At 41.0% G+C, this 27,428-nt stretch overlaps 2 protein-coding genes across 2 annotated transcripts; one reads left to right on the forward strand and one right to left on the reverse strand.

Annotated features, from left to right (window-relative positions):
* The first annotated feature begins 279 nt into the window (after positions 1–279).
* Positions 280–2,751, forward strand: mrpl52 (mitochondrial ribosomal protein L52). Its single transcript, XM_055060145.1, has 5 exons — positions 280–335; positions 593–662; positions 998–1,065; positions 2,408–2,472; positions 2,558–2,751. The coding sequence occupies exons 1-5, from the start codon at positions 302–304 to the stop codon at positions 2,705–2,707; spliced, it is 387 nt and encodes a 128-aa protein (XP_054916120.1). The 5' UTR covers positions 280–301; the 3' UTR covers positions 2,708–2,751.
* An 8,619-nt stretch (positions 2,752–11,370) lies between these two features.
* On the reverse strand, positions 11,371–27,324 carry mmp14a (matrix metallopeptidase 14a (membrane-inserted)). Its single transcript, XM_055060276.1, has 10 exons — positions 26,838–27,324; positions 17,083–17,231; positions 16,721–16,843; positions 16,254–16,561; positions 16,008–16,169; positions 15,285–15,424; positions 14,992–15,130; positions 14,758–14,908; positions 13,817–13,932; positions 11,371–13,664 (listed from the first exon to the last, which is right to left on the reverse strand). The coding sequence occupies exons 1-10, from the start codon at positions 26,907–26,909 to the stop codon at positions 13,357–13,359; spliced, it is 1,668 nt and encodes a 555-aa protein (XP_054916251.1). The 5' UTR covers positions 26,910–27,324; the 3' UTR covers positions 11,371–13,356.
* Between the last annotated feature and the right edge of the window lie 104 nt (positions 27,325–27,428).

Raw genomic sequence — 27,428 nt, forward strand, 5'->3', positions numbered from 1 at the left:
AGATACTAAAAGAATGCAAAGAATAAAAACAATAAAACAGTAAAAAATAAAATTAAAAATAAGAATGGGGTAAAATTGTGTCACAAAATTGTTTGATTTGACTGAAAATTTGTGCAAACTAAGAAAATAAGTTAGGTAAGAACCGAAGACAAATGATGTAAACAGTAACAAAAGGACAATACTGTACAGATATTGATAAAAACCGATTTATTTTCTCCGATTTGATGACAAATAGGATCAAATAGGACCTGAGCGAATCTTTAGCGGCCCCTGCTGGTCGGTACTGAGTAGTACAGACAACATGGCGGCGCCCATCAGAACTTTGTGCTGTTCAGGTGAGACAGAGGTTAAACTTTAAATCTCTCGTATGCGCTGTCAGCCCAACATAGAAAGAAGAGATTTGTTACCGTAAACAGTTTTGCTCGTCGGTCGTTGCTTTTTCTACTATTATCGACCAACAGTGCTGCTTAATTGCAAATGCTAACGTCGATGCTAATCGTTAGACAGCAAGCTTCTACTCAGTTGTGTTAACAAAACAGCTTGTAAATGGTCTTAATTTGGTAATTCTGGTTTCTTCTTGTTCTTTTCGAAGCCCTGAAGCTTTCAGGAAGACACTTCAGCTCCACATGTGGAGTACAAGCTGGACAAAAATGGAGGCTCGAGTAAGTTGTGCAACCTCTGCCAAACTTAATTGAAATTTCCTTCATTTTTAAAGACAATAGGTTCAGATCTTCAGCAACATTTAACAATGTCTTTCTTTACCCAGTTCATTACGTTTAACCAAATTCGGCCTAGCAATTGCTTTGTAATCTCGTTTTGAAACTCGTTGAAAACGCCACTTAGTAGGTACACAAAATAATCTGAAAACCTAATGTTAGTCTGTTGACACCTGTGGATTCAGCCTCATCACCAATTTAACTTCTTTGCAATAATATTTAAGACATTTTCTGTACCTATGAATAGTTGTGTTTAGTTATTTGCGTGCTTGTGCTTGCAGACATGGACTGGCCAGAAGTGGGACAGAATACGGACCATTGACAGATCTGCCTGACTGGTCTTTTGAAGGTACTTTATTGTCACTGTGTGTCAAATGGAAGCTGCTTCCTTTGCTACTGAGCACGTCTGCAATTTTGGGCTCTGAACCAAAATGATACATCTTTGTGATCGAAAGAACAAGCCGTGATTTCTGTGTATTGGAAGTCAGCATTTTCAAATCGTTGTTTAGTGTTTTAAAATGAATTCGTATTGATTTTACTATAAGCTAATGTTGTTGTTAGTTATTTCAAGTAGCAGTCACTCAGCCACAACTATGCAAGTAAAGGGAATTATTGGATGTCCAAAGCCTTGGAAAAGTGTTCATGCCTCATGAACATTTTCAGACTTTGTCTTGTTCCAACCGCAAACTTCAATATGCAGCTCTGGGGAAAAAAATGAAGAGCCCACTTTACTGAACCCCATTAAAAACCTCCTGATTGTTGATCTCTGAACTCTTCCTGAGTTAAAATGTTAGTATTGTTTTGTTTTCTTTGCATTATTTGAGGTCTGAAAGCACTACATGTTTTCGTCATTTTGACCATTTCTCATTTTTTGCAAATAAGTACAAAATTTTTGCTTGTAATTTCAGAGACATGTTGCAAGTAGATCATAAAATAAAATAACAAAATTAATTTTACTCAAACATTTACCTGTAAGGAGTAAAGACAGAGAAACTGATCATTTAAAGTGGTCTTTTGATTTTTTTTTCCAGAGCTGTATCTTGTTGGAGTTTTATGTAATAGAGCAGAAGTTAGGGCTTATTTAATTTTTTTCCAGAATCAATCTGTGAACTGTTTTTGTGTTCACTCCCCTGAGTCAGTACTTTTATAGAACCGCTTGCTGCTGCAGTTATGGCTGCCAGGCTTTTCTCTACCAGCTTTGTACATCTAGAGTCTGACGCTTTAGAGCAACTTCTCCATGCAAAGAAAAAAAAAAAGAGCTTCGTCTCAGTCAGGACAGACTGAGAACATCGGCAAACATCAATTTCTTAGCTCAGATATCTCCACATATTCTCAATTCCATTTCAACACATAAAGAGTTTTTGATAAAGCATTTCATCGAAGCTCTGACTGTATCAGGACATTGTGAGGTGAGCCTAAATACCAGTCTCAAGCTTCTTTTCCAATCTCCTAAAGGTTTTGCCCTGATTTAGTTCTATTCAACAGTGAAGCTAACTCTACCCAGCTGCACTGTCCCCTCTGAAGAACAGCATCTGTTCTGCATGATGCTTCACCGTGAATGGATGACGTGCAATGCCAGTTTCTGCCCCTTTTGCAATATGTTCTCCTTGTCCCTCCTTCTTGACTGACATGTGACAAGCCGGCTTCACTTTGTTTCCCGTTTGTGCTCAACATGATAATTCTGCTGACAGACGGACGCCCAGCACCTCCTCTGAAAGGCCAGATGAGGAGAAGACAAGAGAAAGAAACATTGGCTGTGAGCATCACTGTTCAAGTTTCTCTCATTTGCTGCTGTTTAATTTGACCTTCGCACTCACGGGTTCTGCGCCGTCTCTCCTCAGAGGCGCATCGTGATGCTGAACTCGGAGGTGGATCACGGAGTAGACGCCTGGAACAAGAAGCAGGAGGAGGCCAGACAAACGGAGGAGCACAGAAAGTCTCTTTTACTCAAACCTAAAGGAAAGCTGTTAATGAAGAAATCCAAGAGTTAAAAGCCGATTATTCATATAAATAAACCTTGCCTGTTTTGTTACAAGTGGCTGTGTACATTTTTTATGTTTTTGGGGGAAAACAGAAATGATGCAACATTTATTAAATGTTTGAAATATACTCTGAATCCACCAGATGGCAGCATTCCTCCTTCCTGAACCAGATTGAAACTATTTGGCTCCAGAGGAGTTTTTGTTTTGCTGGAATACGAACCGATGGACATAAAGAATCTGATTCACTTCCCAGCTCAGTGCGTCACGTGATATCTTCTGGACGAGATTGTATTTTACAAATTCCTAGTTGTGTAAATTTGTGTTGTCTTTATTGAGGATTTAGCTAAAAAAAACAACACAAAACCAAAGCAGCAGAACGGAGCACTTCTTCTGACTTGATGTCTGCAAAGACGCTTAAGTGCTGCTGGCAGGAAGTTCAATCTGACATTTTCTGGCGTCAATGCGACTCTTTCCGTGCATAAACCCTGACTTAAGCTGGTAAAAAGCATTCGAAGAAACCAACCGCATAAAGGTGGTGTATAATGGGATCGGATCAGACTTTGTGCCCTTTCAGAGTTTTCCCTAATCGTAAAATGTTCTGTATTTCTGCATCACGCCTAAACGTCTGCGTTTCACGTAAGTCCCGAGAAGATGAAACAAACTAAGTGGGGCTATTAAAAGCAGACCGAACCCGGCCACGTTGAGCTAAACAGAGTGTGATCTTTGCAGCGTGCTTTTATCGTTCCCTTGAGCAAAATGAATTTCTAAGAATCTTAGTGTCCCAAAAACTGTTGGAGGTAATTGGTTCATCATTGAGCGTTCAAAGTTTTTCCTCCACCATCGTGCAGTCAGACCGATGGAGCACAAATGGAGCAAAACTTTGACTCATGTTTTTCCTGGGACTAAATCAAAACGCTTCAATCCAGGAGCATGTTGTGTAACAGCTTGAGCACAGAGAGAAACCCTGTTAAACCTCTAAATAAAACCCTCTCTCACACCAAGTAGTAGTAGTTGTTATCAACTATTAGCAACCAGCAATATACTGCAGAACTGCAGTCTACAGTTTGGCCAACTGTAAGTGTTTTGGTTTCAGAATGCCAACCCCTTTCCAGCTTTGAAAACACGGTGGTGGTTGTATCATGACATGAACTGTTCCACAGACGGTTCATGAACTGAATCTCAGCAGAGATTTTTGAGTTCATTTGTCACACAAAGGGTTTCTGAAACGGTCTGCGTCACATTGGCTCCAATCTGATGAAAATTCCCTGAAGTTGTGGTTACCAACATTTTCCACCTTCTGATTCCCAACAGTGGAGGAAACAAGTGGCTCAGACTTGTTTTATATATCGTTTGGTTTGTTTTGTGCTGGTTTCCAAGCATTTTCCCCCCTATCATTCTCTTAGCAGCTGCATTTCCCCACCGTTAGATAAATAATGTCTCATCTTTGTCAAAGAACGGTTCGAGACTCCAGCATTAATTACCCACAAGTCAAACGTAAACAAAAATAAAGCCTGCAACATTTCCTGATTTTTCTGATCAGGAAATGGGATTTAATCTTTGTAAACCAATTAATACATGGAAAATACGTGCTGTCGGTTGTTTCTCCTTTTTTTTTGGTTTCTCTCAATTGTTTTAGATGATAAAGCAATTTTAGTGTTTGGCAAAACTAACCCGACTGTTTATTATTGCGAATAAGAAAATAATTCTGTAAAGAAGAATGGATCAAAGTTCCTGAAGGGTCAGTTAGTTTCCACATTAAATCAGGTCTTTTCTCATTTTCCTTTAAAACCTGCTTTGTTGCATTATTTGTAATAATATCTTGAAATGAGTGCAATGACCAAAAGCAGGGGAGTCAAACTCAGTTTTATTTTGGTCCGAATCAAAAATCTGAATCTTCTTAAAGGTCTGTTGTGCCAGAACACATTGACGAAACCCATTGAACTGTTAAAATGACAATAAATAGATGTTTGTTTCAGCACTCAGTAAGCGTTTCTTGAAAATAAATAATATTGAACATCTCACAGTCCATCCAGGATTTTGTGATTGTTTTTGTGTTTGTTTTTTTCCAATCAAAATCACAAATTTTGTGCCGCTCATTTAGGAATATTTGTAGGGAATTTTTGTAATATTTGCACTAATGTATGATGTTAAACATGACTTTTTATTAATTGTCGTAGTGACTACTATCAGACTATCAAGTAAGGCTGAGGCAGCAATCACTTTAACCCAATGTTTTTGGCCAATTTTGTGTAAAACGCGCAGTAAAAATCAGAAAAAATGTGGGAAAGTGTAGATTTGGAGGGACGTGTTGTTGTTATTTGAAGTGTAGAGGGCCACATAAAAAGCTACACCGGGGCCACATTTGGCTTCCGGGCCTTGAGTTTTGACACATGTGACCTGCAACATGAAGGTGCGAAACAGAAGAGATCTTGTGGGAGGTGGAACCTCCACACAGCTCTGGATTTTTAAAGTTCAGCAGAGAACTCAGGGTTTCCTTTGACCCTCTTTCAGGGTTTCTGTAAAACTCAGAGGAGGGTTCCTCGTCATGTTGTTTGCCTCCAGCAGCGTATCAGCAGTTTGTGGGATGTTTTCCTGCAGTCAGCATCAAATCGGTGTGATTTTAACTAATAAACCGAATGTTTACAATCTAAACTAGCCCTCTGCGCCCCTCTGCCCACTGACTCTGCTCACCCCGGCTTTCAGGTTCCTTCTCCGTTCCTCGCGGTTTTCTCCCTCTTTGCCCTGACTTTTTGTTGCAGACTTCAGCAAAGCCTCACTGTAATTAGGGCCGCTGCAGCCGCTGAGTTGCAGATTCTTTCCTGTGGATATGGGAGTGTTCTTCCCACCTCCCCTGCCCCCTTATTTCAGTTTTTTTCTTTCTTTTTGCTTAAAGAGTTGACCTAAAAGAGCTTGAGTGTCGCGTTGCAGAAATGGAGACAGTGATCCAACGTGGGGGGAGAAAATATGTTGCCTTCAAAGCCAGAAGTGCAACTCCTCGTTCTCTTCTCATGCGAGCCACCCCCCCCCCCCCACCTCCCACCCGTCTTTCTTTTTCCTCCGCTTCTTGTGTTGTTTTGGTTTTTTGGGGAAATGAGAAGCAGATGTTGCTTATTGTGCAGAAGTCAGCGCTGAAGGGAGGCGTAAGGGCAGGGGGAGTTAGGTGAGGCCGTTCCTCCCCAGGATGAAGTGTGTGGGGTGGGGGGGCTTGAAGGACGATGTGGTTGCATCCGCGGATCCAGATGCAGGGCGGCTTTCCTGGCAGATCTGACGCTGTGTTGTGCCGGAAGTGAAACGTTGTGGGGGGTGCAGTGAGGGGGCTCTGATTCAGCAGCCTGGTCATAAAGGCCTCTTCCTGACCTGGGTGTTCCTAGAATAACCATGGGGTAGCCTTTGTAGCTCGTCTGACGAACTGCAGTGTCTGAACACTTTGAACTCTATGTGACTTTTGAGAACTGGCTCTGCGGCCTATAATTATCCCCGTTTGCTGCTTTGTGCACAAAAGCGCGGCGTCAAAAATCCTTATTTCGATCCACAGAGACGAGAGTTTCTTCTAAATCGTCTAGCAACGTCATCAACGCCTTTAGTCTGTAACTGAAAAGGCTGCGGCTACGACAATGAGAGTCGAACTGAAGCTAAGGGCGCCAATAGAGCAACAGTGGAAAAGCATGTGGTGCCAGAATGTAGGTCACCCAGTCAGAGACCCAGGTTGAATTGCAAGCAGCCCATCCCGGCCACTTCCTGCCCGGCGTGGAGGAGGCGCTGCGGTTCCTGCACCGCCCAGCCACGCCGTACGACGGGCTCTGAGGTAAAATGGCCGACAGTGACAGAAAAGCAGAGGATGGAGGTGAGGGAGGATTAAAAAAGAAACTGGATTGCAAGTTTGCTGCCAAATGTCTCACTTGTGAGACAAAAAGCAGAGCAGATCAGTTCGGGAGGATGGATACGAGTCCAGATGAAAACAGACGGACTGAAGCTGGACGGCGTCACAGGAGTTTTTCTGTAAATCATCTTTCATTGCTGTGATATAATAAAACATCACCTCGTGTTCGACTGCTGCTCTTTAGATGTGAAGGGCTAATTTGGAGCTAATTTGGTAAACATGGAGATCAGTTTTGAGGAAGGAAAGTATCTGATAGTATGCAAACCCACAATTTCACCCCCATTAAAGTCCATAAAGCACTCATAACGCCATCTATGAAACATCTTCGATGCCTGACCACTTTCTGTCATTGTTTGGGTCGACTGTCAGATGTATGGGACAGTAATGCAGTCGACTTCACACACCTCCATCACAGCTGTGTCTGTAGATCACAGCCAAGCCGAACCGTCTCCTCTCTAATTGTTTAACTTTATTAAACCTTACATTTTAGATCTCACTCATATTTATTATCCCAACTTATATCGGTTTGGCTCCTGATTTCCATCACATTTCAGTGCTTTATTGTGATTTGACAAATGACTGATAGGCAAATTAGCAACACAAACAGAAACTTTTATTGTCATATACATAAAATCATCTATCCAGAATGATATTTGTTCATTTCTATTTGATGTTGCTTGAATCGTATTCTGGGAACAACGGGGCATCTTTCCTGTTGCAGTTAATTTAAAATAGATTTATTAAATATTAACCAATGATAAATGGTTAGATGTGGGGGTTTTCATATTACCAATTGTAACTATACTCTTACAGTATCCTGCAGTCTTTGAATTGCTCGAGTTTTATACAGTATTGCTCAGAAATGTCCCATGAGAGACATTCAGTGAAACAAATGGAAACTCCAGGTGACAGAGAGACGGAAAGAAGGCAGGAAAGAAATAAACCAGATGCTGAGAGAGAGAGAAAGGAAATGAACTAAATGTGGTTTAAAGCAAGGGCGTAAATCCCATCTCATTTTTGGGGGCAGGGGGGGGACCATAAACAGGAAAACTTCTTAAGACTAATTCTGGGGGCATCAGCAAAGTTACAGTAAAATGTAACTTAAAATTCAAGCTGCAGGACCAAAAATGACTTGTGATGCACATCAAACGCTTTTTATTCTCAGTAAGCAAACAGTTGAGAAATAAAAGTGAAATTCAAATGTTGCTTATATGTGAGTTTTGTTCAGTTTGACTGATCTAATCTCTGCCGCACCTTTACAAACATTTAAGGTTCTAAGTAAAACTCCTTTAATGAGAAATCCCTCTCTGTAAAATTCCTCATAAACATTGACTCCCAATACGAGTTATGGCCTATTTAATTTATAGCTTAACTTGCTTTATTTTTAGGCCTTTTTTAGTTTTGTCATGTCATGGGTGACAGAGAGCAAACAAGTACATAGAAATGAATATCTGGGGAGTATCATAACTTAAACATAACATTTAAAGCACCAAGGTTTAAATAGAAAAATATTCAGATTTGATTCTGTGGTTTTAAAGGCTCCAGATCCCACTAGATACAAGGGTGTTAGAAAATGGATGGATGGATCTAAAGGCTCTACATTGAAGACAGTTCTCAGCTCCCAGACTCTAAGCTGGGCCCACTTGCTCAGCCCATCTCTCCCTTTTCAAACTGTTCTAACTAAAAGTTAAAGAGCTAAATATGAATGTTTGCTACCTTTGACAAAAAAAGTTTAGGTCTATAACAGCAGTGTAGCAGTTTTGCTAATAAGGCAGTTTATGATTCAGCCAAAGTAAGAAAATAACAAACTGCGGGCTGATTTTTATTGTTAATGTGTTTCACTCTATTGAGCAGTGAAAGTGAATAAAATGTTCACATGTCTTTTGCTGTGAGTATTTACTTGCTGGAGGGGTTTTGGTTTGTGCTACAGAGCAACAGCTAACAGCTAGCTCCTCACTTCTAGCCTGTGCAGTTCAGCGCTGCTGTTGCTCCGCCCACACTTTGGACTGAACCATTGTTCTAATAATGGTAGGGGGGGGAACCTAAAATGTATTCTTATTTCTTTCTGAAATAAATGGCAGATTGTTTTTGTTATTTGTTTCTTTCGCCTTTTCATATTGATTTTATTTAATTGCAAAAGTTTTTATTTGTTATTCAATTGTTATTATTATTATTTTTTGGTCGGAGATCATTCGAGTCTTTTCCAAGAGTGGAGGGGTCCGGGCAGCGCTTCGCTGAGTTCACACGTAACCTCTGTGGGTTTTAGAACCGCAGCCCACCGCTTCTTTCCTGAGGAAGCAAAGTAGTTTCAGGTGGTCTGACCGTCAACAGGAACACGGTCCTTATTTGTGTCCGTCTCATCTGCGTGGGCAAATGGGAGGAAGTTGAGTCAGCCTGAGCTCAGCCAATGGGAGGACGGACTCATTTATACAGACTCAGCGAAAAAGAGTTTTGTGAAGAAGAGAAAAAAAAAACCCCACACATTTTGGGGGAAAAGAAAAAACTTAAAATACTTTGACTGGAATTTTTTTTTTATGTCTTCTTCATAGTTGGAAGAAGAAACTGTCATCATGAAGCTGCGTTTGAGCCGTTCTGAGGAATAAACCAAAAGTGACCAAAAGTTGTCCAGATTGATTAGAAACACCCCAAAATTAAAGTATTTATAGTCATTGGACCACAAATTCCCGTGAATTTCCATATTACACTCACTGTTAAATGAAACACAACTAAGAAATGGGTTTAATTTTTTGTCTTTCCAATAAAAAAAGTGTTTGATCCCCTGTAAAGAAAGCCATGTTGACTCCAAAAGTCACATAACTGTGAAACGAAGTCCACATAAGAATGCATGACCTCTTCAGAATGAATCAATAGAAATGAAGCTCTCAAAGTGTGGGATCAGGACGGCCATCAGAGAGCAGGAAACTCGAGATTTGTTTCTGGACACAACAAACAATATGCCACTGAAATGAAATGGGACGCCGAGCCACAGCCTCATACTTTCCTCTTCTGTTTGTAACTCTTCACTTGGAGTTTGTGGTTGTTTATTGCGCAGCCGGCAGCACATCAGGAGTTAAAGCGGAGAGGAATGAAGGGATGGAGAAAACAGAGAGCAAAAACAGACAAGACATAGTTGCGGATGGAAGGAGTGGTTTGAGGCCGAAGCTCATAAAGAGAATCGTTTCGCAGAGGGTGAGGAAATAATGGAGGCAGGGAAAAGCCTGAGCTTCGCCTGTCATCGTCTGATTCTGCAATATCTTTTCACAATCGGTTTCGCTTGATGGTTTTTAGCCATAAGTTTCAAGCCACCACACAAAAACTGTCTATACAAACACAAGCTGCAGCAGGCCCAGCTGAGGGGGGAAAGATGTTTCTAAAATACCAGATGCTTGGCCGGAGCACATTTTTCTGGATGCTGTTGGCGTTCCATCACTTTTTCCAGCTCGGCTCCTCCGACACAAGCCTCTGGCTCGGAGCGGCCCGCGGAGTAAACCGTGTCCAGACCGCTCCGCTGTGGGTCAGCGTCACGTGAGCGCCGCAGGAAGAACACCTGGAGTCAAGCTGCTGCTGCTGCTGCTTGTTTATTCATGCCACTCGGTCAAGATACTGTGATTTTCCTCATTGCAGCTGAACAAAAAGTATATTTTTCTTCTCTGTGTCTTCATTTCGAGATGTAAAGCACCAACATAGGCTGTCAAATGAGCTCTGAAGAATTACTTTTATGCATGGGCTCAATGTTTTTACTTAAGTTTGATGTTAGTGAATCGTTCACCTTTTGACCTTTGCAGTTTTTCCCCAGATTGATATCTACCTGGAGGATGTAAACTACTTTTTTCTCTCCTTCACCTCTAAGTTTAAGTAATGTAAATAATGTCAAAACTGCACCTGAGGTCATTTTAATTGAATCACAGAGCCAACATAGTTTAGAAGACACATTTTATTTTATTTTTTTAAATAAATTAATTAACTAATGAAAACAGTCAAGGTGATTTAAGTGATTTGATTTATTTTCTATTTAAACAAAATAAGCATGCAACATGGCTGTCCTTTAAACCATATAGGAATGAATGACAAACTATCTGGGACGTTTTTACAGCTCTGGAAAATTTTCAGTTTCTCTGATTTGACTTTTTAGAGGTAAATTGAACATTGTCCTTTTATTCTATCGGAATGTCTCCGAAATTCCAACCAATGATTTAGTATTTATTAGCAAAAAATGAGAAATGGTCGAATAACGAAAAAGATGCAGCGCTTTCAGACCTCAAATAATGCAAAGGAAACAAGTTTATATTCATTTCTAACTCATGTTATGTTAATGTTTTAACTCAGGAAGAGTTCAGAGATCAATGTTTGGTGGGGTAACCATGAGCTTTCAGTGGAGTGGGTTCTTCTTTTTTTAAGTGGATTCATTCATGTTGGAAGTAAAATCTGCTGGTTTTCTGGAAATCTGCTCTTTCACTTCTCAGTCCTTCCGTTGGCTTCGTTTTGTTGGAATAAGAAAAAAGAAAGGGAAGCCGGATAAAAACAAAACTGACCTTTTTCAATGCAGTTTTCCCTTTTTTTGAGCTGTTCATTATTTCTATAACCGCAGCAGTCTGAAGCAGATAAACGATCCGGGCGGAGCGAGAAACGTCCCCCAGCTCAGATAAACAGCAGATGTTGATCCCACACTGAGGAGGGAAGCGAATCAGGGATGGCGTCATTCCCCAAATTTGCTTTTTGTTTGTTTTGAGCTGTTAAAAAGTAGTTTATTTTTATTAAAAAAAAAAAAAAAATCACAACAAAAACAGACAAATGAAAAATCTCATTCCGTTTTATTTATAAGATCATCACAAATATCATCACCATTATCACTGTCATTGATCGCTGAGCGCCGTCGGAGCTGAAATCTGCCTGAACTCACATTTCTCTGATCTGATTGGAAGCTGGGCTTCATTTCCCTCATTGCCATGGTAACGCCTCTGTCCAGCAGGACACCTAATGACAACACATAAAACCAAAACAAAAACCGGACTTTCCCAGCACAACAACAACAACAACAATAGCAATCATATTTATAATGACAATTTAAAATGAAAAAAAAAATAAAATAAAAATTGCACCGTATCGTGGAAACCATTATTAGCTCATGTTTAAGAAAAAAAGCACTGGATGTTCAAGTTAAAGCATCACATTTGAAAATCAATTTTCCATCTGACTGCTTGCACTGAGTCTGTTTTGATGCACATTTTAATGCCTGAAGTTTGAAATGGGTTTTTACAATTTACAGAAGTCAGGAAGGATTCCTGAACTGTTTTATTTTATTTATATATATATTTTTAGACATTTTGTTTACTGGATCCATTTCATTTTCTCCAGCACCTCACATGAAGTCTGACCGACTGATTACAAAAGTTCAAGTCTGCATAAGTTAATACCAATGTCCAAAAGTGATAAGCTGCTACACACAACTCCATCAGTCCCATCAATCTTTACAAATAATAATATTTATCACAATGATGATAATAAATGAGCATTTTTATTCAGTAAAAAGAGAATGGAGTAATAAAAAAAAAACACGTCAGTATCAAAAAACTAAAAAAAAATAAAAAAATTAGTACCTTCTTTTTTTTTTCTTTCTTTTTTAATAAAGCTTCTTTTTTAAAACATTAATTGTTGGAAAACTTACACTTAAATTTTGGATCAGATACTTACAGTTGAAGCCAGATATTTATAACGTTTAATTATTAGTGCCTGAAATGAAAACGTTCCTCTTATGTCAGTTCTAATAAGCAATAATATTTATACTAAGTAGGTAATAAAATAAAGGGAGATCTTGGCCGTTAATCCAGTGGGACGAAAGTTCAGTCAGTGACGAAGAAGAAATATCTCTAGACATCGGCCAGGAATTTAAAGTTTGATGAAAGTTTTTGACTGAGCTCGCTTCAAAGTGGATTTAAGGAAAGTAAAGTAAGAGTTTTGAAACGCGATCGACCCGATTCAGCTCAACCGGGTCAGTCAGGAGGAATGGGACAAAATTCCTGCAAACTAGTGTGAGAAACTTGAGCAAGTCATTTATTTCGAATGACAATCCGAGCAAATCCTAAGAAAATGTATTTAATCTCCTGAAATGTAACACGTTAAAAACAGCAAACAAAAATGTCCCGCTTTCGGTTTATATAGTGCATGTAAATATCTGGTTTCAGCTGCATCTCTGAATCTGATTGCATGAAAAATACTGGCGTATTTTTGGTGCTGATTTTGTACTAACTGTCTCATTTTAAGCATTTTAGCATTAACTGTAAAGCAACAATGTGAAGATAAAATGTTTTGTTGCAGAACCTAAAGGAAAACAATGTCAAGACGTTTAACCTCTGAGGAGAGCTGAAGAGAAACAAAAGTAAATTGAGAGTCAGAAGAATCAGGCAGCAGTTCAGCTGGAGTCGTCAAGATAAAAATGAAGGAACGGGTCTCTGATCGTTTCCCTTGTTATGCAGGTCTGAATTTCTCAACACAAACAAGAACATGTAAATAGTTAAAATACAAATATACTTTTTCCTGATTTCAGTTTCATGGGCGTTTTTTTTTTCTTTCTTTCTTTTTTTTTTTTTTTTTTGTGGCACTTACAAACCTCCCAACATGTCGTCTCCCTTCGATGCCCCCCAGTCGGTCATCCTCTCCCCACAGTTGCATCGCTCTCCTCGATCCTCGCTGCGCTCTCGGTTCCTTCAGACTCCTCCCGTTCGTTCGCTCTGTCCCTCTTTGTGCAGTCTGTCTGTCCGTCGGGCCCCCGCTGCGCCGCCTACACCTTGTCCAGCAGCGATCTCTGACAGTAGAGGAGGCGTCGGGGCGTGCCGTACTTCCTGAAGAACAAAAGCGCTCCCAGCGTGAGCAGCACCAGCACCAGCAGGAGGAGGGGGATGACCACGCCCGCCACCCAGGAGCCGCCCTCCGCCTCCTCGATGATGATCACCGTCCGGCCCTTCTTGGGCTCCTCGCTGTCGCAGCCCATCCAGTCGCGCAGCACCGACTTGGGGTAGCCGGACTCCACCTTCATGTGCTGGTTGTTGAACTTCCAGTACTTGTTGGCCTTGTAGAAGTAAGTGTAAGCTGGAGGAGCAGGCAATGCAGAAGAGGACAAATCTTAATTTCCATACATTGCTCAGTTGTGAAAAGTCAGGAAATTGGTCAAATGAATTACAGCATCTTCATATCTGAGGAATATTTAGCTCATGCATTGACAGTAAAACGTCTGCACTCACATCCATCTCCACTCATGAATGTAGCTTTAATGTTATCTGGGGCTCCGCTCCACTTGCTGATGGGCTTTGGGTAGTCGCTGTGCACTCTGCGGGTCTGTTCGTTGAACCGGTAGTACCTACATGTGATGGAAACAACAAGCTATCAATGTAAACAGAAACAACCGCAGCAAATTAAAGACATGACACATTGAAGAAACAGCTGTTGTTTTTTTAAGGTTATATGAGTTTTAAAGGAGTAATGGGACACCTAGTGGCAAAAATGTATATTGCAATCAACTAAATATCATCCCAAAGGTTAACTCTGTGTCTGGTCAACTATTTTGGTCTTGATTTAGCCATGTGTTTTTGATCTTAATCATGCTAAATGACCAACACATTTTAATGGAGAGCCATTTTGTTTTTTTTAAAAAATATCTTCAAAAAGTTTGTGATGAGTTTTGTCCTGATTGGGTCTTTGGGAAGGAAACAGACCCACAGCTTTTTGAATCCACCATGAAAAGCTCAAAAAGCCAAGTTTTTATTACACTAGGAATAAGTCATTTACGTTTGTGATGGTAGTAAATCTGATGGTTAGTACGAATACTTGCTAACTCCAACTTATTGCTGCGGATTTCTAACAACCATTTTATACTAAATCTGACCTAAAACATGGAAAACCATTCAATGCTCCTACTTAAAGAAAGGTCGAAATTATTTAGCTACATTTCATTTTAAAGGGATTGTTAGGTGTGTCAATAATGTGCAGAGGGATTTTGTTGAAAAATTACATTTCAGGCATTTTTCAGCGATTGAGCAGCTGCAAAAAAAAAAGGATCAATTCATCAACAACTTTATCAGGGAGGGCAATACATCTGTACCGATGTATTATGTTCAAAAAGTGGAAATGAGGAATCCTGAGCTTAGTGAAACTTCATCTTAAGTTCAACAGAAGCAAAACTCACTGAGTTCCCTTAAAGAAGTACGTCTGTCCTGTTGGTGTGTAGAAGAGAGCGGCGTCGATCTTGTCTTTGGGGAGGCCGGTGCCCAGGTCTTTAATGCTCTTGGGATAACCCTTCTCCAAGGTGGACTCGCTGTAAACCCAGTATCTCTCACCTGGACACAAATGTAAACGACAACACAATTGTTCAACTTGCAATGAAAGCAGCAGAGGTAAGCTTATTCCAGGAAGAACTTACCCTTAAAGAAGACAAACTTCCCATCATCCCTCTCGTACGCGGCGTTGATGTTGGAAGGAAGGCCCTTCCAGAACTGACCGGCTGGCCTGGGATAGCCGGGTAAGACCTTGTCGTTACGCAGACGCCAAAACCACTTGTCCTGCAAACAGAGACACGAAGGTTCATTTCACTCCTCTTCTATCATCAGACATGTTGCTACAATTGTTTCAATGACGACTGACGTCCAAAAATAAAACAGAATAAATGAGCTGATGCAGTTTGAGGTTGCAAGGCAATGACTTCACTTCCTGTACCTTGAACACAAATTTTTCCCCTCTCAGAATGGCGATGGTGTCAAAGTGTCCCTCGCATATGTCGGGACCTTCGTCGGGTTTGTCAGGCTTGGACGGCTTTGTGGGACGAGGGGGAGGAGGGGGAACTCCAGATTTGGAACCTGAAGGGAAGATTTAGAAAGAAATGAGAAATAGTTGGTTTGATGGCAAGATATTTATACGCAAGGCTGGTTTTACGTGAAACATGACCGACAGGAAGAACTTAAGGAAGGAAGTAAAGTAAGAAAGGAGACATGGAAGGAGGAAAGGAAGGAAAAATAAGGAAAAAGAAAGAAAGGTGACAGAAGGTTGGATCAATTTAAGGAGAGAATCACACAAGGAATGAAGAAAGGAATGTCAAGGAACAAAGGACACAAGGCAGGAAGGACCCAAGCAGACCGTTTACAAATTGTTAATAACACCGGGGGAGATGAAAACAAGGAAAGAAGAAATTCAATATATAACGAACAAATTAGAGGAAGTGAGGAAGAAATGACTCATGGAAGTTAGAAAATTGTCTTTGTAATTCAGTCTGGAAATACAAATATTTTCCACGCTTCCCCCACCCCACCTCGCTTCTCCAAACCAGGGAAATACTGAAGTCAAACTCCGGACTGAACCCGGAAAGTGTTTTATTTTAACGCTTAATTTTCAGATCCTCGTCATTAACTCATCAGCAGATCATCCTGGAAGTGAACCACCAACCATAAATAGCCTGGATGCCGCGGCGGTCATCGTCCGGCAGCTGGAAGTTTTCTGTTTCAAACCACTGGTAGAAGGGGGCCATGATGGCTGAAGGGTCGTCGGAGTGCTCCAGACCCAGAGCGTGGCCCAGTTCATGGACCGCCACCAGGAAAACATCATTTCCTGCAGAGAGATAGCGAGACAACAGGTGAGAAATGCATAGGCAGATTCAGAGTTTCTAGCAGCAGGTCCTCGTTTGCATCTTACCTCCCTGATCCACGGTGCCGGTGGTCCACGGTTCGGCCAGGTCGAAGTGCGTGTCCCCCCCGATGCCGTTACCAGGAAAGTAAGCGTGTGCCAGGAAGCCGCCCTCTCCGTCGAATGGGGTGCTGTCGCCGTGAAAGCCGTCGGCGAAGGACAGCATGATGTCGGCGTACTTGTCGACCTTCCCTCTGATCTGGCTGAAGGGAATCTCTCTGAAGGTGAGCGGGATGGCGCTCTCCCAAACCTTAAAGGCCTTTCGGATGGCGTCATGCGTGGCTCTCTCGCCCACTTTGGGGGTGTAGTTCTCTATGCTGCCGGGGAGAACGGAGGAAAGACCGTTTAAGAACAAACCAGATCACTGACCTGAAAATGTGTAACTTGGTATTTGTTGGAGCAAAAGCCATTAAATCGTCTTCATTTGCACCAAAAGACAGTTAATAAAGGAGAAGGAAATAAGTGGAAATTCTGACCTGAAGGTGACCTCGGACTTGTCCCACTTCAGACCTTGCCTCGCGTATCTCTTCCTCCTCAGGTTGGTTTTCAGCTCTGGACCGAACTTGTCCGGGACGCCACACCGCGGCCGACTCATTGCTCTGGAAACATTTTAGTAAACGTTATATCTAGGTTTAAAAACAGGAGTAGCTATAAAGAAGAAGAAAAAACTCTTTATAGTTACATTTCCTGCTATTTGGAATGCAGAAAATAGCTATTTATCATTTTTGAAAGAAAAGCAAAAAGCCCTAAAGTATAAAGGACTTTTTTTTAAAAAAAACAAACAAAAAAAAAAAAACACATTTCTCTGAATGACTAAAAGTTCAGAGTCAGAACTCACTCTAGAGTGTTGGTATCTATGGTTCCAGTGACGGTCAGTCCGTAAAACCTCTGCATGGCTGAGATCGCCGTCTCAATCGACTGCGGTGAGCGGATGGCCTGCGCTCTGACGTCACCTGGAGGCAGGTAGCCATACTTCTGCAGCCACGCCTACGAAAGAGAAACATCAACAAAGAAGAAGAAAATAAACACTGATTAGACAAATTCTTGTGCACCTCCTTACATTACAAATTTAGACTTATTTCATTGATCTCAGTGGGGAAATTCATTGCTAAGGCAGCGCACACCACAGAAGGAGCTGCAAGTGAATGACACACATGGGCAGGAAATAAATTGCCTTTCCTCTTGGCGTTGGCTGAACATAAATACCTCAACTTGTGTTTGAGTCCCTTGTAAAATCATGAATTAAATGTTTTTATTTTATTTTTTTTAAATTAAATCTTACTAGTTACACCCAGAATTAAGAAACCATCCATCCAGCCGATGCAGCTGCCTGTCTCCAGTGATCACTGGCAGCCCGTCACAGAGCAACACGGAGACACACAGGACATGACTCAAGAAGGCACTTAAATATATATTTGTCTGACAAAACGGAGGAGACCAAAAAGCCTCAAAAGGCAACACATGACATTCGACAAGACGACGATCTGTCCGTTTGGGGTCATGATGTCATTTCTACAGCTTTGTGAAGCCACTGTATGCAGATGGAAACATATGATACGTTAACATGAACGACCAGCCAAACAGGAAAAACTCAATGAGAGTCCAGAAGGTTGAAAAAGTACCAAGAACAACATCTGAAGCACTGCAGGCCCCACCGGCCTCAGTTACAGTCAGAGTTCATGTTTCAACAATACGAAAGAGAGACGGAGTCAAAATGGCAGATTGAGGCCAAAGGCCCTGCTGACCAAAACAAACACAAAGGACACGTGGATCTTTTTGAACGGCTTGTTTCTTCTCACTCGACAGAACGTGACACAGATTAGAGGCGGTGTGATGGTCTGTATTCTGTTTGCTGCTTCAGGATCTGAATGACTTTCTGCAACTGCTGGACGAACAAATTCTGCTTTCTCTGCAGAGTTTTAATTATTTCAAACTGTAAAAGCAAAACGTACGCTGGCGTGTGTCACTATAAATGCTCACATAAAACAAACACAACATAACATTTGGAGACGCAAGTCAAAAAGTGCTCCAAATAAGTTGATGGCATCGATCAACACCAAGCAATAGTGTTTTTGGAATGCCTTGATCAATCGTCTTTTAAGCGAAAACTCCTGAAACATAGCAATTATGTGATTTTGCGTAAAACAGAAGGGCTGGGCCTCATAAGTGAGAAGCGTGGGCATTTGTCTGATCTGCCTCGGTTCTCAGAGTTTGCCTGAACCTGCTTCTCTCGGCTCAGACGAACATTACGAAGATGCTGGGAAACAAAGTGTTTGTGTCTCTGTGTTGAAATAACTGGTTAACCAACGCCAGCATATTAACTATGCTAAATTCCAACTCTTATTCCTTTCTTGTGATTCATTGCCCCGTTTACAAACCCTTTAAAGCGAAACCAGCTCCTAAAACGGCCCTGTGATGGATGCTGAACTCGTTGAGGGAAACTTTATTGTGGGTTAGAACGAGACAGAAGAACGAGAGCCAAATTAGACACACACTCTGTAAACACTGATGTCATTTTAGTCACCATGACCCAGAAATCTGTCTAGACGATCCTTGCCAAAGACAACTGGCCGCTCCGATGATGGAAAAAGTAACATTTCAGCAACATTTGAGTTCTTCAAAGCTTGACCTGCAGCTCGAGCTGCTACCATCTTTGTCTGCTGTCCTCTGTCGACGTGTCAGCCAAAGCCACAACTATTTGCGTTAGCACATTAAATGGTTAGCCCTCTCTTTCCATCGTTTACAGCTGGTGGTCTACCAACACACTGTAAAAGAAGAAGAGAGTTTAAGATTCAAAGACATGTAATTATCCAACTCCTGGATCAGTCAAGACACAGTTAGCTTAGCATGAGGGCAGGTCATGGGCAGCTAGGCTAATTCCCTTCACCCCCCTTTTTCTTAAAGTCTCAGAGAGAGATATTGTATCTGAATTTCTCCTAAAAGTAAAACACGGGGTTTAACGAGGGTTTGTTGAGAAAAAGATTTCAGTAGGACAGATTTAGCTAGGCTAAAGATGCTAACGACAATGCAAGGTCTTTCAACATCCACAAGCTACAAAACAGCAGACTTAGAAACTTGCACTTTATTGTCATCGCACAAAGACACGGCAGGGAAGTTGACAACAACATGTAGCTGCTCTGCTAACAGAGTAGCCGTTAAGAAATATACTGAAAAACTATAAGTGGCTACACACACACGGCTACACGGTGTAGGGACAGAAAATGTCTGTCTGTGTGTCAATAGAAGATCAATATTCTAATATCTATGTAAATATAGCTAGATGTAGAACTACCGTTTGCTCTGGTTACGGCTCCAAGTCTGTTGGGATAACTATCGGTTTGAACGACTGGAAATGCTTCGCTCGTGCCTTATTGAAAAATATTAAAATCTCAGTCAGATTGGATGGAGAATGTCTGAAAGGCATAAGTTTTAAAAGTCTTGCCACAGATCATCAATACTTTGATTTTGACTAGGCCACTCTTCCAGTATAGTTAGATTTTTTTCCGAAGAGTTGACACACATTTGCTTCTCTACCGCAAATTATCCAGAGCTATTCCGACGGATTCCTTCTTTAGCATCCTCTAAACCTCAGCTATCTCTCTTTTTCCACCATATGTGCTGCTTTTCTCTTCGGGCCCAGGAAACAAGGAAGGCGAAGCAGAAGGATGGAAATGTAGAAACCGACTCGGACTACCGGGCCGTAGAGTCCACAACCTGTGCACACACAGCCATGTGACAGTGGTGATGAAGGTCATTTAGACAGGCTGCACCACCTCCCCCCTCTCTCACCTCTCCTCACTCAGTCTAACAAGTTCTCCGGGATTTCTCAGGATTATTTAAGCACCTAGTAAATTTATTTCATCCACTGACTCGCACAAGTTTACTTTCTCTGTCTCCAGGCTGACTGCACCTAGTGTGCCCTGTGGCTCCAGTCTGATGACGTGTCTGCTTCTATAAAAACACCCTTCCCACAAACCATCAAGACCTCCACTTCTCTCCACTGCTCCCAAACTACTCTGCACACCGCCGCCACCTCCGGCTGGCCATCCAGGTATCCCAGCATGCCCGCCCCTCTCCCCTGCTCTGGGACTCCCAGCAGCCTCCATCAAAGCTCCTATTTATCCAAGCTTCTACATGGCGGCCTTTGTTGGCCAGATAGCTTACTACACGACCATCTGTGGTCAAAGGGCTGGCTGCTAGTTTGGTAAACACAACGCCGGGTCTTACTCTGACGTGTGGTCTAGATATATATAATGCACCAGCAGCGAAAGAAGACCAATCTGATGAGCAGATGCTACAAGTCAAGCAGCTACGATATGTATGGATCCTGTAGCGCCACCATGACTGCATTCTGGGAAGAATAATTCAGAATCATCCTTTTCTTGTCGCTGAGCAGGAAAACCTGAATCACAGCAGCAACAATGCACAAAAAAAAAATGAATTGTACAAAATAGAAGATAGGAAAGAATTCATGGAAAGGTGGAAAATGTAATTTGGATTAACGTTAAGGAATGTGTGCAGGTTTTCTTGTAAGACAGAACACAAAAAACAAGCTGTGAGGTCTAAGAAAGTAAAATCTGGTGCCTTTTACAGGTTGTTTTTAATAAAAAGTCTAATTTTGACTTGTTTCATGCAAAACATGCTATGTTTGCTTCCTGACGCTTTTGCAAGATGAGTAATTCTTGGGTGTGGACCGACAACAGCAAAACTGTTTGTCTGCTTTAGAAAGTGGTGTCCAACACCAGTCCACCATGTTGGGAGTCCTGTCTGTTTTATGTGTTTATTTGGTGTAGCAGAACTAAATCAATCCCATGGTTTATTACCAGGCATTTGAAGAACTTGTTGATGTGGAAAAGAGGGAGTCCAGTTGTGTGAACCAGCTGGATTGGAGCAGAATCATTTCTAAAACCTTTGGATTCAGAAACCCAACACTTAGGATGCAAGTCAAACAATATACTTATATTTACACAAACGTTTGTCTCACTTATAAATTCAATACAGGTGGTTTATTATTTAAACCACCATTTTTTTCCCCATTTGCCTAAATATATCATAAGCAACCATAAACAGATATTGTTTATTAGTTTGTTATGCTTCCAGAACTACTGCTTATGAAACATGTCAAAGGTTTCATTCAGTAGCCACTTAAAAATGAACACTAAATTTAGGATGTTGTTATTTGGGCAAAGTCAGTGTAAGCATGAAGGAAACTATTGAACTGATTGTCGCTACATGCTGATCAACTTAATCTAACAAGATTGTTTTATAACTAGTGTGATTGATCTGAATGAAATATTTCTGTACATAAATTGAATTTTGTGTTTACTATTTTTGTATTGTACCTTTAGACATTTGCATTGAGTATTTTAAAAATGTATCAAATTTAAATAACATTTTTTTTAATGGCATCAAATGACACCATGGAAAGCCTTATAATAAATATAATAATCAGTGTAAACAGTGAACAACTGGTGCTTTTCTGTTCTATATAATCATGTTACAGACTTTTAAACTTTACTATACATCATTGTGATTCTGTTACTCAAAATAATAATTCAATGGAAATTTGATACTGACGAGTGTTTCATCATTTTGGCTGTTTAGACGCTAACAGGCTAATTTTACTGCAAGTTCACTACTTATCTATTGTTAATGCATTCAGAGTACTTCAGCAACATTTTATGACAGAAAAAAATCTCAAGCATTTTTGTCACCAAAGTAACAACAAAAATTTGCCCCCTTGTCCAGCATTGATTGGTGCGATAAACCAACGTCGCTCCACCAGAGTGGCATCTTTCACACAAACAAGCTGGATGTTTCCAACAGGTCTACAATTAAAAAAGAAAAAAGTGAAAAAAACACCAACCCTGAACCACCAAATTGGTATTGTGACCATGATGTCGTGCATGACAAATGTTATTCCCCCGTTGGCTGTCAGCCATCACAGGACCTGCAGGCGGGCGCTACGCCGCTCTACGAAATTACTCACATTCTTATGAGAACGGCTTGTTTTCCTGAATCAGAATAACACAAAGTCAACCACAAGTTCCTGCAAGTTCTATGAATTAAAAAAAAATCCCAAGCACTTTTATAGGTCTTACTGAAAAAGGCGACACGTGGGAGTTCGCCATTTGTGCAAGAGGAACCATGAGAATGCGACTGGAGATGAGATAGAGATTAGGTAAAGGCTTTTAAGATTTCTTTTTTTCTCCTAAATGCCGTTGAGAAAACAAGCACAGACAGGGAGAAGATGATCCAAAAGACAGATTAAAGGCGGAAAGGCGCAGAAGTAAGAGTATTTTAAGGAAGAGTGGACAGAGACAGAGTTGGGATTAGTGTTTAAACTGACTCAGTTGTTCCTCTCTCTCTGTGCCAGTGGAAAAAAACCCACAGGATTCAGCTCATGAGTGCCCGACTTTTATATTGCCCTCGTTTCTTGGCATCGTTCGGCCAGTTAGCACTCACATCAACACTATCCAACATGGTTTCCAGTTTATATATGTATATATATCCTGGTCAAGCTGGTCAAATAGTTCAGTCTATTTGATGATTCGTTCCACATGATGCGCAACTGGAAATATTAAAAATACCACAAAAAGTCGGTTTATTGAGTCTCTGACCTTTTCACACAAATACTGCATTTAAACATAAAGAGATTTACCCTTTAATTCACTTTATGGAATGCCTTTTTAAAAGAAATACACGTACTGATTTTTTATGTACTTTCACTCAGTTTCACCATATTCCATCACAAAAACTCTTCCTTTTGACAAATATTCAAAAATATTCCAAAAGTAGATTCAAAGTGATTCAATTTAAAGAAATAGTCTTAAATTTGACCGCTAATTAATTTGATTTTTCTGTTAACAAATTGCTGTAGTTTTAAAGTTTTGCTTAGAGTTTAACGCCTTTTAACGATGTGTAGCTTCGCTCGTGTGTGTGTCGTGTTTCAATGTCATTTTGAGTGATTCCCTTGTAAATTTGATTTTTAATTTCTCTCTGTCTTTCCTGGTTAAATAAAAAAAAGACATGGTGGGGAGAAATAAAATGAAGATGTGAGCTGTTAGGAATTTCCCCTCTGTGTGACTCTATTCGACGGTGCTTTATGGCATTTCATCATCACAGAACAACTACAAATAACTAATATTGCATTATTACTGATACTGACAGCTAGAATGTTGCATATGTGTAATAAGCTTTTCGCCAATATGTATTTAAACACACGAAAGTGGGCGTTACATATTAGTATTGGTTTCACAAAACTTCATTTGAAATGATCTATGTTTGTTTTTTTGCGTTGTATGAAAAACGCCAAAAATAGCACTTTAACACATCGGTGATTTCTTTTGGTCAGTAAAATCTTAATAAAGGAACAGAAAGAAGAATGAGTGAAATGATGACCTACATGTGTTTAGTTGACTTGATTATTATTCAGCAAAGGAAAAACCTTCCTAACAGAAACCTTCCAATCTGCTTCTACAAGCTGTTATTTAAAGTAATTTTCTATAATTTACTCGTGTTCTACTGTAAGTAAACGCGGTTATATTTCTGCAATAAGCAAAACTTAACCGTAAACATTTGTGCAGTTACTTTAATTTGATCAGGAGCAAATGCACTATGAGTTCAGAACCACAATCTGTAGAAATAGGAAGCAATATAAAGACTTTGGAAATCGATATATTGCTAATTAAATGTCTGATTATTGAGAAATAAATTTAAAAGCGGAGTCAACAGACATTTGTTGTTAAACCAGCGCACTCACTTCTTGTTGTGCATCTCTCTGTCCTCGTCAAGCAGTGTGTTATTCTAGAAACTGAAGCAACTGATGGATCATTTTTATTTTTCAATTAGGACTCACTTAGACTTAATTTGGTTTCAGATTTGTGCATTAAATTATATCTATGTGCATTTAGGCCAGATGCTGCGTCAGCAGATCTGGACCACTGATGCAAACTCAACCAGCTGAGAACAAAAACCCAAAACCCCCTGAATGCAGCTTTTAGTCAAAAATCACCCAAGAATAAACGTCTAGATATATTTTTCATGTATCCATGCTGGACCTGATCCCTCCTCCCCCAGCAGCTCAGATATTGACGTCTCTTCCTTGAAGTGCATCGGTTTCCAATTAGCCCAGCTCCAGATGATTATTTTCACAAAGTGACAGCAGCTGCCTGTCAAATCAGCAGGCATCAGGCCCTGAGCAAAGCTTTCCTTTCATGCGACATCACCAGTTGTGATAAAAGCAACCCAGTCCAGATGTGGTTTGAACAAATCTCCTATCCCAAGCCGGGGTCGTAACACGTGTCTCCAAATGCTATTAAGAAATCTCAAAACCTCTTTTTCTAGCCAGAAAGCAAAGTTCCTGCCGTGTAAGACGTGTTGTTTTCACGACTGACCACTTCCTTTGCCCACCAGCTCCAACTAAGCATTTTATTTAAGTCGAGAAAGCTTACAAAGGCAAAACGGGTGAACAAAAACAGATGCTGGAGAAACCTTTTTTTTTTTATTTTCTGAGAATCTTAAAAGCTTGCTCTCTCTCATGGTGGCTCCTCCTTTTACTCGGCCTGGATTAAGCGTGTCTGCTCGTCATAATGAAGTCAGAGAGGGAACGTCTGATGTTGAGAAACACAGATAAGTCACGCATCTTTTCTGCCACTTCAGCTTTTTTCCCCCCTTAAGTCTAAATTAAGAAATTTGTTCCTTCAAAAACAGTTAAAAAAAAAGAGAGAGAGAGAGAGAGAAAAAGAGAGAGAGAGAGCATCACTTCCCTTCAGCTGAACATTTATTTTAGCTGAATTGTTGTGTTGTCGTCGTTTGGTCCAACCCAAACAGGAACGCATCTAACTTTTTGGATTACAGGTTTTGTGCAATGACGTAATCCTAAAGTCATAATTAAAGCCTATCTTCATTCTGCATCAACGCTGAGTGAAGCAGCATCTGCAAACAACAAACCCCATTCTGATCTGATTCGTTCTTGAAAAAGAAAAAAGAAAAAGAAGCAACAAAAAAAACACAACACATTCCCTCCAGCGTTATCGTCCCTCAGAGGAGCTGTGTTGGTGCAAGGCCGGCTCCAGGTGCCGTCCTGCAGCCCTCAGCTGCGTTGTTCTCCCCGCTGTGTTTACAGATATTCATCAGTGTGTTAGTGTGTGTGCTGCAGGCCTCTTGTAAACCGGCTGACTTATCCACCTCGTCTGGCTTGACTCACACGCCAGCCGCTTGCGGTCAGTGACTAAAGTCTTCGTTGGCTCTTTCATGCATCCTGTGTCCAGCAGGAACTGCACAACATACGTCTGGTGATGTTGATGCTTAATTTGAATTTTTTTTGTTTTTTTGAGGGGGTGGAAATGGAGGGATATGCAGCAAATGAAGTGTTTGGTTTGTGAGATGGATTGTTGTGACATGTTATTCCTAATTTGTGCTGAATGCTGCATATTTCAGCAGAAACAGCTGCCAAACACTCCTCCACTGATGCTGACCCACTTTCACGTTTCCACATCCATCCATCCATCCATCCATCCATCCATCCATCCATCCATCCATCCATCCATCCATCCATCCATCCATCCATCCATCCATCCATCCATCCATCCATCCATCCATCCATCCATCCATCCATCCATCCATCCATCCATCCATCCATTTTGTGTTTAAAACCTGACCACTGTGGGCTGCATATTTACATTGAACTCTTGTATTTATTCATCAAAAATGTGCAAAAAAAGGTGACACTTTCATGAATGACTTTATGAATGCGATCATGAAGTGTCGTTCAGTAAATACTAACACTTTTAATGCAAAGTTGTGCGAAAAGTTGCATTAAAAGTCCATTAAAATTGACAACTTTGCATTACTTTTTCAATGCAAAGTTGACTTTTTATTGGACATCAACGCATGTTTTAGCACAACTTTGCATTAAAAGTGTCAGTATTTATCAAATGACACTTTATGACAGCAGTCATAACCATTCATGAAGACTTCTTTATGTTTATGTCAATCTTATGTACATCCCTATAATTAAATAATTGAAAAATCTGGTTGTTTGAGTCTGGAAAAATACATAAAATCCCAACAATATAACATATGTTTGACTTTATTTCTACTTGTGTACCTTATGAACCGGGAATGGCAAAACAGAGAACCGATTGGTGACGATCGGGATGCCCACAGTCATTTGCAGGAGAGATTACAGATTTAGGTTTATTGAAGGGGAACCAAACTGCAGCCTGGAGTCTCGATCCTGTATCCATATATTTGGACTGTATCGTGTTCACTTTGTTGCTTTGCTGTGAATTCGGAGCAACTTCCAGGCCTCCAGTTTATACAGTCTGGCAGATGAAACCCATTACACCCCTCCTCACACACACACACACACACACACACACACACACACACACACCACACACACACACACACACACACACACACACACACACACACACACACACACACACACACACACACAACACACAAAGCAGCTCAGCAGAGACTTCCTCAGAGACATTCAAAACCTCACTGAGTGCAAGATCCCAAAGAAAAACTGTAAATGTAACAGTTCACAGTTTAAAGAGAACATATGACATCTTCACTTACCTCAGCTTTTAGTACATTTGCGTTGACAGAGTGCAAGCAGAAGAGACAGCAGGCCAGGCCGAGCAGCTGCATTCTGGAGACTGCGAACTAGACTAAACCTCCCAGAGACACAAAGTTCTGGAAAGTAGCGCCGAGCTCCCCTCAAGACCCAACGACGATGGTTGAAAAAGAGAATAAAAATTTGGGGAGGGCGGAATAAAAAAAAAGGACCGACGTTGCGTCAAAACGTGGCAGGAAACTTTTGTCGACTCCGAGCGGACACTTGAAGCAACCGCTGCACAGTTTTCCCTGCGCCAAAAGCCGCTCCGCCGCAGGCAAAAACGCTGGGAAAACAGACGAGTCGCTGATCGACCTAAAAGCGTAAAGTGAGGCGCTGGAAGTGCCGCAGGTTGGCCTCAGCTCTGCTCTCTTTGGCTGCCAGCAGCTCGTGTGGACGCCGTCCGTCCACAGAGAGAAGACCCAGAGAAGACCGAGAGATGAATTTTCCCTGAAGGTCCTCCTCCAGATGTGCGCACTTCGTTTGCGCATTGCACGTTTTTACGGAATCGCTCTGTTTTTCTTCATAACAACACCCAGCAATGAAATGCTGAG

The sequence above is a fragment of the Poeciliopsis prolifica genome, unplaced genomic scaffold (genome assembly GCF_027474105.1).
Source record: "Poeciliopsis prolifica strain line A6 unplaced genomic scaffold, Auburn_PproV2 SCAFFOLD058, whole genome shotgun sequence".
Classification (NCBI taxonomy): domain Eukaryota; kingdom Metazoa; phylum Chordata; class Actinopteri; order Cyprinodontiformes; family Poeciliidae; genus Poeciliopsis; species Poeciliopsis prolifica.

Excerpts from the sequence above, each read along its gene's own strand:
- mrpl52 (XM_055060145.1), top strand. The coding sequence starts at position 302 with ATGGCGGCGCCCATCAGAACTTTGTGCTGTTCAG. Across the intron at positions 336-592 it reads CAGAACTTTGTGCTGTTCAG|CCCTGAAGCTTTCAGGAAGA; the intron begins GTGAGACAGAGG and ends TTCTTTTCGAAG. Across the intron at positions 663-997 it reads GGACAAAAATGGAGGCTCGA|ACATGGACTGGCCAGAAGTG; the intron begins GTAAGTTGTGCA and ends TTGTGCTTGCAG.
- mmp14a (XM_055060276.1), bottom strand. The coding sequence starts at position 26,909 with ATGCAGCTGCTCGGCCTGGCCTGCTGTCTCTTCTGCTTGCACTCTGTC. Across the intron at positions 16,562-16,720 it reads AAGTCCGAGGTCACCTTCAG|CATAGAGAACTACACCCCCA; the intron begins GTCAGAATTTCC and ends TCTCCCCGGCAG. Across the intron at positions 15,131-15,284 it reads GGGAAAAATTTGTGTTCAAG|GACAAGTGGTTTTGGCGTCT; the intron begins GTACAGGAAGTG and ends CTCTGTTTGCAG.